General features: G+C 49.0%; 1 protein-coding gene across 4 annotated transcripts in view; it reads left to right on the forward strand.

Annotated features, from left to right (window-relative positions):
• The window catches only part of SLC25A37 (solute carrier family 25 member 37), a 39,703-nt gene extending 32,220 nt beyond the window's left edge, over window positions 1-7,483 (forward strand). For 2 of the 4 annotated variants that reach the window (XM_047091690.1, XM_047091691.1), the window contains 3 exons: window positions 1,885-2,113; window positions 4,153-4,209; window positions 6,295-7,483. In XM_047091690.1, the coding sequence (XP_046947646.1) occupies window positions 1,885-2,113; window positions 4,153-4,209; window positions 6,295-6,815 (807 nt within the window). In that variant the 3' untranslated portion in view covers window positions 6,816-7,483. Of the gene's footprint in view, window positions 1-1,884; window positions 3,941-4,152; window positions 4,210-6,294 lie in introns of those variants that run through there. The other 2 variants (XM_047091692.1, XM_047091694.1) reach the window with 2 other exon arrangements.
• Window positions 7,484-16,754: the final 9,271 nt, after the last annotated feature.

The following is a 16,754-nucleotide window of genomic DNA, read 5'->3' on the forward strand; positions in this document are numbered from 1 at the left end:
CATTAAAAATGGCTTTTCTCGTAGAGAATGATCCTAATAGAGGGCAGTGGTGATTGCCACTCACATCATTACTGTTTGATGTCCTTTCTTGGCAAAATGAAAAGTTGCCCACGATGTGCCCATTTTCTTTGTGGTTTTTACTAAGCTGGTGAAACCTGAAAATTACTATGAATTTGAAAAATTTTTCTATTTTTAAGTTTTAAAATAAAAATTTTATTGATTTATGTTTTAAAATCCAAGTGTAATTAACACACAGTGTTATGTTAGTTTCAGGTGTACCGTATAATGAGTCACCCCTTCCACACATTACTCAATGCCCAGCACGATAAGTGCACCACTTAATCCCCATCACTTACTGCGCCCATCCCTCCGCCCACCTGCCCTCTGGCGAACACACCAGCTTGTTCTTTATAGTTAAGAGCCTGCTTTTTTGTTTCTCTGGTTTTCTTTTCTTTGTTCCTTCGTTTGTTTCTTAAATACTACATATGAGCGTTAATTTAGATCATTGGTTTTCACGCTGTTCCTCTGAGCCCTTGAGTTGCTGGGTGGGGAGGTAGGGGTGTCTCTGCCTCGGAGTTGAGACATGGGCCCAGGGCCCTTCACCCCATTCTCAGTTAGAGAAATTCTTCAGTTTTACGTGTTAGGTTTGGATATGATTTTGCTTGGTGTGGTAGAAGGATATCCATGCTAATGACTGGAGACCCTTTCCTCTAGGCTGTGTGTGTGTTGAGGGGAATGGAGGAAGGCGTGCTGTTTGTTGCTTTTGCAGGACTGAGGCAGGGTGGGTCTTTCACCTGGGAGATACTGGGTTCTCCAGAGAGACCAAGCTGTAAGAGCGATGGTGGGGAGAGTGCGTGTGTATGTGGAAAGAATTGGCTCATTGTGATTATGGAGGCTTGGGGAATCGAAATCTGCAAGGCAGGCCAGCTGGAGATTCAGGGAAGAGCTCCAGTCCAGAGACTTTCTGGAGGCAGAATTCTTTCTTCCTTGGGGGACAACAGGTTGTTTTTCTTCTTCGGGCTTTCAACTGATTAGATGAGGCCCACCATATTACAGAGGGTAATCTGTTTTGCTCAGTCTGATTTAATGGTTTAATCACACCTAAGAAATGCCTCCATAGCGACATCTAGAGTACTGTTTGCTATAGTTGGAGCCAGTGTGGGTACTGTGGTCTTGCTACATGGACGTGTAGATTAATTGTCACACCTACGCAAGTGCCCAGGAAATCTGAAGGGATAACAAAGATGGGGGAAAGCCGAGCACGGAGGCAAGGCTAGACACAGGAAGAAATTATGAACAAGACCATTTATATTTACGTGCTAACTTCAGAAGACAAAATGTGAAGTGCATTTAGAGGAGATGTGGGATGAAGCCCAGAGGGCCCCTGGGAGATTCCTGTTTGGGGCTGAACAGCAGGAGCATTCAGACCATGGAGGTCCCAGATAAGTGAGGACATGGGCTTTAGGACCAGAGTGGGAACCACAGGATAATAATACTTCCATTTGACTAGGTCTCTGAGTTAAGGGTTTCATATACATGATTTCATTTGACATTAGCCAGAATCCTGTTTTTTGTTTTTGTTTTTTTTTTTAATTGGGGGTCCCGAGGTCCAGAGAGGTTAAGGGATTCCTCAGGGGTCACACAGCTTGCCATCTGCCTCTTCCCAATCCTGCCCCCCCAACCATTTCCCCCCTTTGCTGGGCATAACGAAATCCACGTGTGTATGTGAAGGCAGAAGGAGGGAATAAATGTGTTCTTCGCCGAGAAATCCTGTGGAACTCTGAAAATGGGCCGTTTCCTCTCCCTCTCCCTGCCCCGGGTCTTCTTTTTCCTCTTCACCGTCCTTGTTAACTTCCACCGTTTTGTTTTCTCACCCTCCCCTAGACACGAATGCAGAGTTTGAATCCAGATCCCAAAGCACAGTACACCAGCGTCTACGGAGCCCTCAAGAAAATCATTCGGACTGAAGGCTTCTGGAGGCCCCTGCGAGGCCTCAACGTGATGGTGATGGGTGCGGGGCCGGCCCACGCCATGTATTTTGCCTGCTACGAAAACATGAAAAGGACTTTAAATGCCGTTTTCCACCACCAAGGAAACAGCCACCTAGCCAACGGTATTTTGAAAGCGTTTGTCTGGAAGTTAGAGAGCTCTCTCCTTCAACAGACCCTTCCCCAGGGCTCTCCTCCCTGTGACCCAGCAGCCTGACGCCTCATCTCCGCCATGCTTGCTTATGAATAAAGAACTCTAGAGTCGTGTGTGCGCACACACCCAGACACATGCACACACACACACACACACACGCACACGCTTTTTCTGTTCCCCTCCTTCGCTTTCTAAAGCCTGGGGGCAGTCGGTGACAGAGGTGTTTCAGTTTTCATTGTTGTGTGGGTTTTTCCATTTTGTTTTGTTTTTTTTTGTTTGTTTTGTTTTGTTTTGTTTTGTTTTTTTTAAACACGCAAAAGCACTTAATGATCAGATCTAGGAAAAAAAAAACCCTGACTAGAAACAAAACTTTTCAATACTGGATTCCAAAAAAAAAAAAAAAAAAAAGTTATCTGGACAGCTTCTTTGAGACTATTTAAAAAACTGGTTCAACAGGTCTCTACAACGTCAAGATCTAACTAAGCTTTAAAAGGTCAAGAAGTTTTATGGCTGACAAAGGATTTGCGGCAGCACAGGCGACCTTTCCCACCTTAAGCTTCTGGGGATTTGGGAATTTCACCCCCATTCTCTTCCGTTGGTCTCAGTGGCATCTCTGTGGAGGAGGAGTTTTCTTTTGTTGTTTTGAGGGCAAGAGGCGGGCGGGGGCTCGAGTTGGCATGGGGCTCCTACACAGCCGTGTTTTCCTGGGCCCAGCTCAGTGGCTCTTTTCACCTCTCCTGTGGGTTTGGCTTTTGTCGGGTTTCGTTTGGGTGGGGAAGGGGACTGCGGAGAGCAGCCTAAGGTGTACTTTAACAAAATTCGTGTTTCGACAGTGGACAGGTAGAGTGACCAGCGGCCAACCTTTCCCCTTCTCGTTTTGTTCTACTGAGAGTGCCCCATCAGCAAACCCTGGTAATAACAACCCCCCCCCCACCCCGGCTGGTTTGCAGACATTCGTTTCGCTTTTTAAAAACGGGCCCCTGGTTGCATTTATTAAGACAGGCGCTGTGGGCCACACTCTGATGCCGTCCCTGAGTCTGTGGCCTTGGGGTTCGACTTCTGCTGCAACTGCCTTGTGTAATGTTTAGTCCCTTGGTCACTGAGCCCCGTGGCGGTGGTTTGATGCAACACAGTTCTGCCCAGCGCTGTTACGGCTTCGCTGCGACGTATGCCGTGGTTGCATTTTGACTTTTCTGGTGGTGATTGTAAGTGTGGGTGGAGGGGGAAGGGGGCTGTGTATGCATTTCTGAAGCGTTATCCCGCTATTTCTCATTCCTCCCACCTTTGGGTGCTCGTCTTAATTGGCTGGGCAGTGGCACCTGCCTAGGGAGGAAACCCAGAGCCAAAAGCAAAGTTCCAGGCCCCAATCAGACTTGGGAAGTGCCTGGTTCTTGAAGCCAGGCCAGATGGGAGCCTCGGATGGGGTCTGTCATCCCTGAGACAAGTCCTAGCTTTGCCAACTAACCCTGGAAATCTGCCGCATGCAGATCTTCCTGATGCCTGCTTCCCCTGCCTGTTTTCTTGAAAACACCCGGATTTGATTAAGGATTTTTTTTTTAAAAATGTCTTTTCTGACTTCTTCTCCCCTCTTAGCTGTGTACATAATACCATTCCCTTTGATTGCTCCGGCTCAAGGGCAGAGGGAGTTAGTCTGTAGACAAAGGTGAGGGACAGGGGAGAATTAAAAGCTGGACAGTTTTCTGCTGGAGAAAGCCACGAAGTGTGGTTTCCGGGTACCATCCAACATCGGCGGGTCTAGCCTTTCCGAGCATTGACTACAGATCTGCAAGATGAAAATGTGGGTACCTGTGCCTGTGTTACCTTCTCCCCATTTCCCCCAACAGTTCGATCGTCACTTTATGTCTTTAAGAGTCTGTGCTCACCTGGGTGGAGCTGGTTGTAGATTTTGCTGCTTAGAAAGCGGTGCAGGGTTCCATCTGATTTTAGGTTCCAGGAACTTCCTCAGAACACCCGGTCCCTGAGGGTAATTTTCTGGAGTTTGTTTTGCAGGGATAGCTGGGAGTATGGCCACCCTGCTCCACGATGCGGTAATGAATCCAGCAGAAGGTAATGCTTCATGGTCCCAGGGAATGGCAGAAGGGGATGTGCAAAGGGGCAGGAAAAAAAGGTGGTGGCGGGGACAGAAGGTCGGGCAAGGGGACTTCCAGCCTCCAGTCAGAATAAGTAGGAGAATTCTTTACCATGTTAGCAAAGGCCTTGAAAAGAGGCAAAGGCCTTGAAAAGAGGCAAGCATTTGAGCTTATGGTGTTCCTCTTAAACAGAGCTACTGGGACTGTGATCCGTGGACCATGTTAGGAATACCAATTCTAGTCCCATCTCAGACCTGCTAAATCCAAATCTCTGGGGGTATAGACAGAGTCTGTTTTTTTAATTTAAGTTAAAAAATTTTGTTTGAGAGAGAGCGACAGAGCATGAGGTGGGGAGGAGGAGAGAGAGGGGGAGACACAGAATCTGAAGCAGGCTCCAGGCTGCTGCTCTGAGCTGTCAGCACGGAGCCCGACATGGGGCCCAAACCCACAAACCGTGAGATCATGACCTGAGCTGAAGTCAGGCCCTCAACCGACTGAGCCACCCAGGCGCCCCAGAGAATCTGTCTTCACAAGCTCTCTGGGCGATCCTTTTGCACTCCTCTAAAACCTGTGTATATGTGTATGTGTGCACGTGCGCACAGGTGCATGCGGGCGCACACACGCGCGCACACACACACACACACCCTTTGGCCCTTGTTAACCCTAGGCAAATTTAAGGGGAACCCATCAAAGGCCATCATGCGGGCTTTGGTTCAATTTACTTTTTTAAAAGAGATTTGGAATTATTATGGACACTTTGAAACGTAACACAAGTGTAGAGAGAAGAGTGTTAGGAACGACCACGTGCACATCACTCTACTTGTGAATTAACCTTTGGCCATCTTGTCTTAGCCAACTCCTCCCACATTATCTTTTTTTTTTTATTTTGAATTTTGGGAGCACTATAAAACTATGAAACAGTTGTCAGCTGTGGGGACTTGAGCCCGTAGCCGACGGGTCCGCACAGCGAGGAGATTTGGGACCTGGTATTGGGCCACTTCTCAGCTGGGCTGTTCTCTGTGTGACATGTATGAGTCTCTCCACCTTTCCCCCCATCTGAAAATGGTCCCTTGCCAGAAGGGAAAAATCAGAGGTAAAATGTTAGCCTTTCATGTCTTGTGTTCCGAGTTTGTCTGTTTTTGTCTCTTAAGGTTGAAATTTCTTATTTGCTCTCTGCTGCCTCCCATGCCCGGGCAGACAGGGACTCCTTGTTCTGACCTTCAGGGACTTGATGGGTCAGACTGGGAGGTGGGCTTCTGTTTTTATGTGTTTAAAGCAGTGTGGACAGGGACCTGGTGAGTGACCGGTTAACTAGACCATGTCATCCCGGCAAGAATTTTGTTTCTACTTTTAAAGGAGGAACAAGTGAGGTTCAGCACCCTCTCTCCTCTTTGACATAATGGTTTAAGGACTTCATTTCTTTCAAAGTAAAGCCAGCACACTGTATGTGTTCATTTGGTGGTGCGTGGGGGGCTATTCAGACCCTTAGGCCTGAGGGACCACAGCTGGCCCTCATTGGCTTCATCCTTTGAACCAGCAGCTGCCCGGGTCTTCATTGGACTTTGTCATTGAATTTGGGCTGACATAATTCCAGTGTGTCTTCCAAGAGCGCTGTGACACACAGAAGCTAGAAACGCTGAGTCCGGACCACATACAGAGAATAAAGGACAGGACGCGGGAGCAGCCGGGAGGGAGGAGGGCGGAGAGACCGGGGGGCAGGATTCGGTTTTGTGGTGGGTGTGATGCTGGAGGCCCGCGGGCTCTGGGGGGATCAGATCAGTGAATCTAGTCTGAAGTGGCTGCCTCGTTTGGGGACCACCCTGAACAGGATTCAGGCGGGAGAAACCAGGCGCTGGGGCCTGGGGCCACCTTTGGAAACGGGGAGTGCCCGGAGCTGGCTCTGGGTCCTCAGGCTGGGGGCTGCGTGTGTGCTAGCTCTCCGTGACCTGTTACCAGTGTGTCTAAACTTGCTTGTTTCTCTTTATGGCCTGGCTTCCCATTTCACTGCGACCTGGGGTGGGGCTGATCCCAACCCATTGCCTGCCCGCGGCCCCGACCACAGTCGTGAAGCAGCGCATGCAGATGTACAACTCGCCACACCGGTCGGCCCTCAGCTGCGTCTGGACGGTGTGGAGGACCGAGGGCTTGGGGGCCTTCTACCGGAGCTACACCACTCAGCTGACCATGAACATTCCCTTCCAGTCCATCCACTTCATCACCTACGAGTTCCTGCAGGAGCAAGTCAACCCTCACCGGGGCTACAACCCGCAGTCCCACATCATCTCAGGCGGGCTGGCCGGGGCCCTCGCCGCAGCCGCCACCACCCCCCTGGACGTCTGCAAGACCCTCCTCAACACGCAGGAGAACATGGCCCTCAACCTGGCCAACATCAGCGGCCGGCTGTCGGGCATGGCCAACGCCTTCCGGATGGTGTACCAGCTCAATGGCCTGCCTGGCTACTTCAAGGGCATGCAGGCCCGCGTCATCTACCAGATGCCCTCCACTGCCATTTCCTGGTCCGTCTATGAGTTTTTCAAGTACTTCCTCACCAAGCACAAGCTGGAGAATCGAACTCCATACTAAAAGAATGGGCTGTGGGCAGTGGTTCCAGAATCTTTTATTTTTAAAAGGCTTTCCCTGCCTGCCTCCGTTCCCTTGTCCTCGCACTGAGGTGATTTTGGCGGGGTGTTTGCAGGATGGGCCCTCCGCTCCCCTGATGCCTTAGAGGGAGGGGACAGCCGCTTACCGGAAGGCCGTCCGAAGGGACATCCGAGGTGGTAGGTGGGGAAAGACTGGAAGGGAAGCGAGAAATGGCTTTTTGGCCCCCTTCCTCTGGCAAGAATGTAGCTTTTCTGCCTCACTGTAGCAGTCTCCTGCCCTAGGCTTGCAGTTCGCATGAGAGGGGAGAACATGTGCAGTGACTGAAAACATTAAAGAAAAAAAAGAGAGAGAGAGAGTTCTGTATATAAAAGTTCCAGCACACAGTATAAAATAGATGGATAATGTTTATCCTTTATTTTTCTACGTAGACGTTTTTGGATTTGTGTGTGTGCCTGTGTGTGTGTACAGATAGGTGTTACAGCTGGGACTATGAAGCTGTTTTTAAAAAAAAATAGAGGGCTGAAGGCTTCCATCGGGTTAAGTTAAAAAGGCACCAAAGTGGTAAATTGCTGAATGCGGCCTAAAATTGTGCGGAGCCCCCCAGATGGAAGTTTCACTTGAATGTAAAATAATAAAGTTTATATTTTGAATTTCTCTTTTCATGGGGGAAAAAGGTACGTGGAAAATGAAATCATGAGCTATTACTTCCAGCTACTTTTTTTTTTTTCTCCTTTTGTTCAGTCAGTCACCTTTGTGCTAAAAAGATCTGGCCCTGGGGCACTTTGTCTTGCTGTATGCACGCACGCATGCGTATATAATGGTGGCACATATATAATGTGGCACGGTCACACTGGAGGTCTGTGGTCCCCAGTAGGGTTAGGATGACTAGTCTTACACCTACTGAGACCATTCCCTTCCTTGTGGTGAGTGAGGGGAACGCCTCTCTGGTCCAGCACTCGGTAGCTCTTGAAATGCCAACGTTTTACTTGTTGGGCGGGCAGCTGGGATAAATCCTACCCCATATTCCTGGGACTTCTTTCTGCTTCAGCCTTTAACTGGCACTTCAGATACTCTTGTCTGTGTGTGTGTTGGCTAAATCTGCTTCCTGGTGCCATTTTAGGGATTTTTAAAAACATTGCAAGTATGTCTATGGTATTTGTTCATCCCTCCGCCACCCTTAGTTCACCTGTCACAGAGCCTCTCACCTCACAGTGACAGAGGCCAGGCGCTCGGGCTGAGCCCAGCTGCTGAAGTGAGGCCCAGACTCTAATGCACATGTCAAGATGCCTCTCTAGAACTATCTTCAGCCTCACTTAGTCTGCATCAGCTGAGAACTCGAGGCCTCACTGCCTTGTTTTCTGAAATGGCCATCTGAGCCAGATTATCACTAAGAAAGTGCAACTTTGTTTCCTGCACCCACGCCCTTTGCCAGCCCTCTCCAAGGGAAGAGGTAATTGCCTTGTAGAGCCCTTTAAAAAGGAGCAGGAGGCACGTGTATTTTCAGCCTTCACCCTGTTGCCCCTCACCTTCCGCACGGTCGATGTAGTGCATCTCGCTCGCTGAGGCTCAGACCCAGGCCCCTTTGGAGGCTCTTATTCCTGCCGAGAAGTCAGGGACGGTTTTCCTCTGGACATGCTGCACACTGCCTCCAGGGGTAATTTTGAGGTCAGGGACAGGGGAGTGCCCTGTCAGGGAGCTCCCACTTGTGCCCCATGAACAGGACCGTGTTCCCGGCCTGGGAGGGCTCTGCTGCTGACCTGTCCACTTTGGAGTTACCCACCCCCCCCCCCACACACACACCAGTTGGAAACCAGCTGCAGCAAGCCTCTGCCCCACTGTGGGTGCAAAAAGTCCACGGAGACCACGGTGCTGTGGGAAGTGTTCACATCCTCTGTGAACATGCTGTGCATTACTGTTAAGTTCTGCAAAAGGAAGAAAACTAGAGAGAATTCTAAATTATCCAACCACTTTTTGTCCACGTAAGATAGGCTGCAAAATATTCTTTAATCTCTTGCAGGATTTTGTTTTCGATGTTATTCAGAAAAGAAACTGTTCCCCTCACTAGGAGATCTCCTTGGGATGCAAGGAGAGGCAGGAAGGGAGTTTGAGCGCTCTGGGGGCTGAGCTGGAAAGTCGGCCCATGGCTGTCCTCTCACCGTACACGTGGATTGGCTAGGAAATGGTGCCTTCCCCACTGTGTCTTTGTGAGGCTGGATAAGCCATGTTTCTGAGTTTTGAAGGTTGTGAAGCACTAAACAAATATAACTGGGCTGCGTTTTGCGGGAACTGACTTTCCTCCTTGCCCTGGGCTCCAGAGTTTGTATTGTTGCCCCGTGCAGACTGTGACTTTGACATTGAGAAGTAAATAGGAAAATGTTCTCGCTGCACCCCAGTGACGACCACCTTTGCGTGATCACAGCATGTGCTTGGACATTGTACTCCGGCAATGCCACTTGAGTACAGTGCTCGATAACTGTGCGTGCACACGGGTGTGAACGCTAAAGCCCAGACCGTGACTTGTGATGCAATCATTTGTAGACCAGAGCGTTATCTTAGAATTAAAAAGTTGATTTTTTTCAGATGCTATAAAGCTTCAATCCAGGACTACGTCTTCTTACCTTTGGATCGAATCTAGCGACTGACTAGCCTACATCCTTCTGTGTGTTCTGTTTCTGTTTTTTTTTTTTTTAACGATGATGCCTTACTCCAAACCCTGTCCTCCAACGTCCCCCTAACGCTGCATCTCCAGCCCATTGTTACGCTAGGAAGGTTTTATTTAGCTTCACTTAAGGATGGTCGTGTCTGTTGCGGGGGAAGGTACTGCTGCTTCTGACCTGTGAGATGCACCATGTGTGAGAGTGAGCAGGTGTCGTTTCCTAAATGCCTGAAGGAAATAGCAGTGTTTCTGCCGGCACGTGTTGCCAGCTCCTCGGAGCAGGGACAAATGTACGTTCATGCGTGGGGATATTTCGGGCTTGCTGCTACGGTGGTGACACTGGCGCTAGAGAAAATAAAAGTCTTGATATTTGAAGTGTTGTGGGCTCTGTGGTGGGAATATTGAAAAAAGAGGAGAATGGATGGAGAGAAGGAGCCTAATCCATGGGGCGGGTGCCTCGTCCAGCCCCGCTCATTAAAAACTGGACCCGTGGCTGTGAGAGAAAGTGCCATTTCCACTCGCTTAGAAATGGAGGCAGATCGGGGGCGCTGGGTGGCTCAGTCGGTTAAACGTCCACCTTCAGCTCAGGTCATCATCTCGCTGCTCGTGGGTTGGAGCCCCACGGCAGGCTCTTGTGCTGACAGCTCAGACCCTGAAGCCTGCTTTGGATCTTGGGTCTCTTTCTCAAAAATAAATAAACATCGCAATAGAAGAGAAATGGAAACAGATTACCACGTTGGCTGGCCCAGGGACGGTCACATTATGATGTCGGGGCCAGGGCGAAGAGCTGCCTCTGGCTTTGCTCTCCATGCTGGAGAGGGTGGCAGTTTTCTTTCCTGGTGTGGGAGTGTGAGGGTGACAGGCTGCAAGAACATGGTATGCACCACCTTGGTACCTGGTGTGTGCCTGTTTCTCTCTCTGCCCTTGTACCTGGTATGTGTGTGTCTCTCTTTGTCTCTCTCTCTCAGCCCGGGTACCTGATACATGCACCTCCCCACCTCCCGTCTTCCTGGAAGACCCAAAAGTGACCAGAATCCACACGTAGTTCCTACACATCATAGGTTAAGCCGGAGAACTAAACCCTTTCTGGAGGTAGGGGAGGGTGGAGAGAGGTCTCAGACCCCTTTGAAAAGCCAGGGACGCGTCTTGACTGTTCACACGGTTTCAAGGTCAAGGAACCTACTCGCAGCCTCACCACCGAAGGCCTTGGTGAGGGAGGAGAGTCCCAACTGAGGGCAGGCCTGAGAACCAGCCATGGCCAAGGGTGCGGGAGCTGGGAAGAGGGGCCACAGGGCGCAGAAGGCGTGAGATAAACTTGCAGCTGTGTAATCTTACCGAAGGCCAACTCGAAGTTCACCCGTGGCTGGTGGGTGATTGCGCTCCGCTGGGATAGGGGGCAGGTACGGCCGGTATGCGTTTGCAGCTCATGCGCATCCATTCGGCAGACAATCCTCTCCCTGCCCCCACGACATCCATCTGCCGCCCAGTCTGCAGTGTGTCCCTCGAGCAGGGCACCGTGCCTGGTGCTGTGGGGAAAATAGCCAAGCGTGAGATGTGGCTTCCGCCCTCTCCGGCCTGAGTTCATAGAATAGAAGGGAAGACGTGGAAGTAAAACAGAAACGAGATGCCGTTAGACCAGACTCCGCGACCGCGGCTTACTTGAGCCTCTTACTCACAGCTGTGTCCCCACCAGTGACGTACAGTGCGTTTCTTCCCAGCTTCGCCTTCGGTACTGTCACGTTGCTAGCTTGAAATCGGCAATGGTAGGAATGTTTAGCCACAGAAATAGGCAAATGATATGAATCAGGGCTGTTTCTTCCCAGCCCACCACAGCTGGCACGCAGCTCTTGGCACGTGGCAGGTGTTTTAGTAAACGTGTGCCGAGAGAAGGGAAGGAGATAAACTTGTCATGCTCAGCCTGCGTGCCTTCTAGTGCTGGCCCCCTCGGTTCCTCCTGTGGCAGAGGCCGTCTTCACCACTCAGGAGTCCTCTCCAGCACCTCCACGCTCCTCACACTCCAGCCCAAGAAAAGCCATGAAGGGAAGGGGGTTCCCTTTCCTGCTGGGCCTACGTCTCCTTTCCGTCTGAGTTCCCGTGGCCTCCAGTTGGTCAGCTGCCCCTTCCGGGAGAGACGCCAGTACTACCCACAAGAGGGACCTTAATGAACAAACAGAGAAGAATGTCGCAAGCCCAGAGTTGTACAAGAGAGAGACACAACCTCCGGGAGCAGGGAGTGCTAGTACTGCTCGCAGGGAAATGAAGAGTTGTCTTCGGTCGATTGCAGAATGCGGTGAGTGGCTTAAGAATCATGAGGACAAGTAGGGAAAACAGCTGAGTTTGCAGCCATCTGAGCATTGTGCAGTGTGCCCTAGTGGTAAATTGCAAATAGGAGCTTTGACTGCCGTCAGCTTTGACCTTTCGTCAGCAGGTAACGGGGAGCCACGAAGGGTCTTGGAGCAGAGGACACCATGAGCTCGGCTTTAGGAAGAGTCATCTGGAGGAAGTGGAGAGGATGGAGTGGAGAAGGAATACTGGGGAGGCCAGGAGACGGTCGCTTTGGTGCCACCGTGAAATTGCCCAGAAGAGGGATAGTGAAGGGAAAAGGCAAGGGCGACTGGGACAGAGTGTGCGCAGCTGATGAGAGGGTAAGTGTGGAATCAGCGGGGCTTGGGAGGTGCATGACTGTAGGGCAAGATGAGAACGAGGACTTGCTGTCTGAGAGCAGGGGTGGTGTCGAGAGGGAGAACTGGCTGGGAGAAATATCAGGTGGTGGCCGAGCTGGTGCCTTGTCTCGACATCCATCCGGCTCTCCTAGTCCTGGTTCTCCTTGGGCATGCGCGAGCCCATGGCTCCGAGCTCTTGGCTAACAGCTGCTTCTTTAGCTTCCCTCTCTTGGCTTCTGTTTCCCTGCCTTCCTCCCGGCCACCCACCTTTACGACCACCTCTGGCTCCCCTTACCAGCTTCGGTTCCTTTCTGGGCCACCTAGGGATGGCTACTCGGGAAGCTTCTGCCTTTGGGCCTCCTGTCTCTCCATCCCTGTTTGGTGCTGGTCTGCTTTCACGGCTTCAGCTGGGCCCTCTGGAAAGATGACTCCCAGATATGGGATATAGCACCCCGACTTCTCTCCTGAACTCCAGATCCCCATGTCCAGGTGCCCACTGGAGATCTCTCAGATCTTAGTACTTGTTCCCCAGCCCCAAGAGACTCCTTTCTCCTGCTGCCAGAGGCTTACCATGCTACTCACTTGCTCAAAACCTTTGAGGGTTCCCCGTGGCCTGTTGAACTTAAGAATAGGCTCCCCAACATATGCCAGTGCCCGATTTAGCTTCCTGTGTAAAGGAATAAAGAGAAACGGGATAGGATAGCAGGATGGATGTTTGAGATCCTAGGTCTCAATCTCCTGAACAGGTCAGTGCTACCTTCCTTCCAGAACTTTGTTCTCATTGGAACGTCCTCCTCCCTCTCCTGCTTCTTCCCCACTTCCCTTCTCTGCCCATCCAAGTCCTATCTTTAAGGTGCCCTGAAGATGGCACTTACTACCCCATTGCGGTCCATTCTGATTCTTGTATCAGATGTGATCTCTCTCTTTCTCATCAGCACCTGGCCTAGAGCGCTGGGGCCTACCTCACTTTGCACTTTCGTTACCGTCTGTCCGGAATGGGTGCCCCATGAGAACTGAGACTGCTGTTCATTCACTCTTGTCTCCATAGCCCCCCAAACTAACATTTCCCCCATTCTGCATAAGAGCAACCATCATTGTTAATTGTATTTAGCCAGCTTCTGAAGTCCTGTTGAGTTTGGAAGGCCTGTGGGACCTCGGAGGTGGAGATACCTACCAGAGGTGGAGAATTAATTACAGTGCTCAGGAGAAAAACTAGAACCAGGGCTAAGGATTCGACCATTACCTGAAGGAGTATGATGGCTGAAGAAGCCATGCTCACAGATGAGAGCCCAGAGAGAGAACAAGAACCTTGTGGAATGCTCATATTTAATGATGAGAGAAATAGGGGCACCTGGGTGGCTCCATTGGTTGAGCGTCCGACTTTGGTTCAGGTCACGATCTCACGGTTTGGGAGTTCGAGCCCCACATCACGCTCACTGCTGTCAGCACGGAGCCCACTTTAGATCCTCTGTCCCTCCCCCTTCTCTGCCCCTCCCTGGCTCGCACTCTTTTTCTCAAAAATAAAACATTAAAAAAGATAAATGTAATCATGAGAGAAATAGGAACTGGGAGACACTGGAGTGGTCAGAACATGATGAAGGTTGCCAAGAGGTGAGGCTTCCACGAAGGGGGAGGGGTCATCGGTTCTACCTGCTTCTTTGTAATGTAAAAATAGCTAAAACCATTTTTAAAAATTCCCAGATTTTTCTCCTTGCTGTTGTCCTCTTTGTCCTTGGTTTGTTTTCCCCTCCTTACTTTTGCCTTTTCGGGTTCCCTTCTAAACCCCACCTTTGCAGTTCAGCTGCTTTCCCTCCCACCGCCGTTCCTAATGTATCTGACATAATATTCCAGTAGCCATGGGGCACCTGGGTGGCTCAGTCAGCTGAGCATTCGACTTCAGCTCCAGTCATGATCTCATATCATGAGTTCGAGCCTCGAGTCAGTTCTGCACTGACAGCTCAGAGCCTGGAGGCCGCATCGGATTCTGTGTCTGCCTCTCTCTCTGCCCCTCCCCAACTCATGCTTTGTCTCCGTCTCTCAAAAATGAGTAAATGTAAAAAAAAAAAAAAAAAAAAATTCCAGTAGCCTCCCAAGGTGATAAGCAGAGAAGGACACTAAAATACACTTCCCAGGATTATTCATGAAAAGCTGGAAACAAACTGGATATCTATCTATCTATCTATCTATCTAGAAGTTAAATGATTTGCAGAACATTCAGGCTATCCTAGTAGTTTAGTGGGAAGGAAGGAAAATTCATGAAGGGTCTCCAGCCAGACACTTAAAATTCGGACCCCCCAGTGTGTGTATACAATTTGAGAATAATTCCAAGCTTACTTTTCTAGCCTTGCCTCCTAAAAGTAATATTATTTGGGAGAACATGTGTGCTTTCTTTGGTGAACATGTGGATATGAGGTGACACTTGAGAATTCCAGGTTTCTGTTGACAAAGCTTCGTAAGGAAGCTCTTTGCTTATGTTCTTATTTACCCGTGGCAGTCATGACCTTGCGTTTTCCATTGTTGGTGGGGAACCTGGGGGGCACCATGGGCTAAGAGAACACACATGCCATGGTAGGAGGGACAGCCCAGCCCGTGTTCACTGTTTACTGAAACTCCTCTATGAGAAGAAAGAATATAAATCCAGATGATACTGGCAGTGTTTTTTGTCCTTGACCCATGGCCATTGAAGCCTGTCATTGCTTTCGAGTCCTCATGAATTTCTGTTGTTGTGAAGGACTCACAGCTGAAAGCTCTTCCTGAATGAAGCAGAACGTAGCCGAAGCTTCATGAGGCCCAGAGCCACAGAGCGAGGCACCGTGGATATCTGGGTTCCTCATTATTGTCATACTGGCCCTTGTGGTGGCTGCCTTTAGGGAAGAGGTAGCTTAAGAAGAAGAAATGAAGAGTAATACTGTGAACATATGCTCTCATCTGTCTATGGATTTGTGGAAGTGGATTCCGGCTTTCTGCTGAATAGTGAGAATATTTTCTTGGTGGATGCCTTTAGCTTAGGTTGACAGGCGACAAATATTATCCCAAGATTCATATTCTGAGCTTAATGTAACCACGTGAGTGAAATATTTCAGCAAATTCTCTCCCTTTCCCTAATTGTAACTGTGTAATATTTGTAATAAAATAATGTGCAAACTTTACTGAAAAACCCATAATGCCCTAATTTTGTGTAGCACTGGGCTTCACGAGGTTTTAAGGAGTACCGCTTTATGGTACGTGCTTCCAATCATGAGAGTCCCAGGCAACAAAAATACCCAAGGATTGAAGGCAATGTCCAAATTTCAATTGCCTTGGGCCCAAGACTGAAAAAACATCACCAGCCTAGAAGCTGGTAAGACCCAAGTGCCAACAGCTTCCTTTGGTTCTTGCTTATGTTCTAGCATTTCCAACGATCCTATTCATGGTTTAGTTTACATCCATAATAGTGAAACTTTATGGTCAATTCACAATCTTCAGGCAGTTGTATGTGTATGACCTCATCTCTTAATCTGGTTAAATTATACATTAAGGGGTTCATGGTTCATGGTACTGAAACAGCAATCATACTGAGAGGAACAGCCAGGAAAAAAGAATGTTCTAGTTGGAAAGACTATACCAGACCCTGAGCCCATTATTCGCATGGTAGAAAAACTTCCTTCACACAGAATGGAGCCTGAGGTTCTAAGCCTCATGGTGGTGTTCCAATGAGGGAGGGTTGCCAAGAGCACTCATATGCAAATGTTCTTAGAGTCTTACCGTCATGCTTCATCTGATCCAGCTTCCTATTTTGAAGAGATTACTTTTTGCTGGTATGACTTAGATCAAAACCTTTGTGTTTATGAAGCTGTCTTGAGTTTCCACCTTGGCCTCTAGAACTCTTTTGTTTTTAAGATCAGCAAGTTAAAAAAAACACATGTGAAAAGCATACAATTATCTTCTAGTGAATGCTAATACACGGTTAATTTTATTTGTTGCTATAATGAAGTAATTTATTTGGTCTGGTGCATTTTAACCATTGCGCACACAGTAGATGAGTCAGCATGTGTAAAGGCCTGGACACCAGTCCTGCAGGTCGCTGACTGGTTGGGCAATCTTGAGGGGCTTTGGGCAAATCATTTAATCTCTCCGGTCTACAGTTTCCTCATCTGCAAAATGAAAGGGTTGGGCCAGATGTCCTGTAATAGTTCCTTAAGCTGCAACAGCTTATATTCATATCATATAGGCTCTAAGCAGTCTCTAAGTCTGTAATTAAAGTATGATTACATGCTTTTTATATGAGATTGGAAAGAGGATCTTCACCGACCTTTTAGCCCACCTGCCACAAAGAATCATTCATTATCATTTTTCTTTACCACCATTTGCTTCTCATTTCCTGTGCAAATAAAATACAGAAATCCAGGAACTTGGTGTCGGAAAAGGATGGATGGAAGTGTACTTCGCATCCTTCTCTTTCATATGCTTTCAATGGCTACATCTCTGGGCAACTGGAATTAAATAATTTAATTGCCTATATGTCTACCTAAATTCTGAGGACCCTTGCTGTGTGTTGAACTCTAGGCTCAGCGCAATGCTTGAAACAAAATAGGTCATAATGTATCAAGTGTCTGCAGCTTG

Source organism: Lynx rufus, unplaced genomic scaffold (assembly GCF_022079265.1).
Source record: "Lynx rufus isolate CCGP_SWC_20201006 ecotype Redwood Valley unplaced genomic scaffold, mLynRuf1.p SCAF_3, whole genome shotgun sequence".
Taxonomy (NCBI): Eukaryota; Metazoa; Chordata; class Mammalia; order Carnivora; family Felidae; genus Lynx; species Lynx rufus.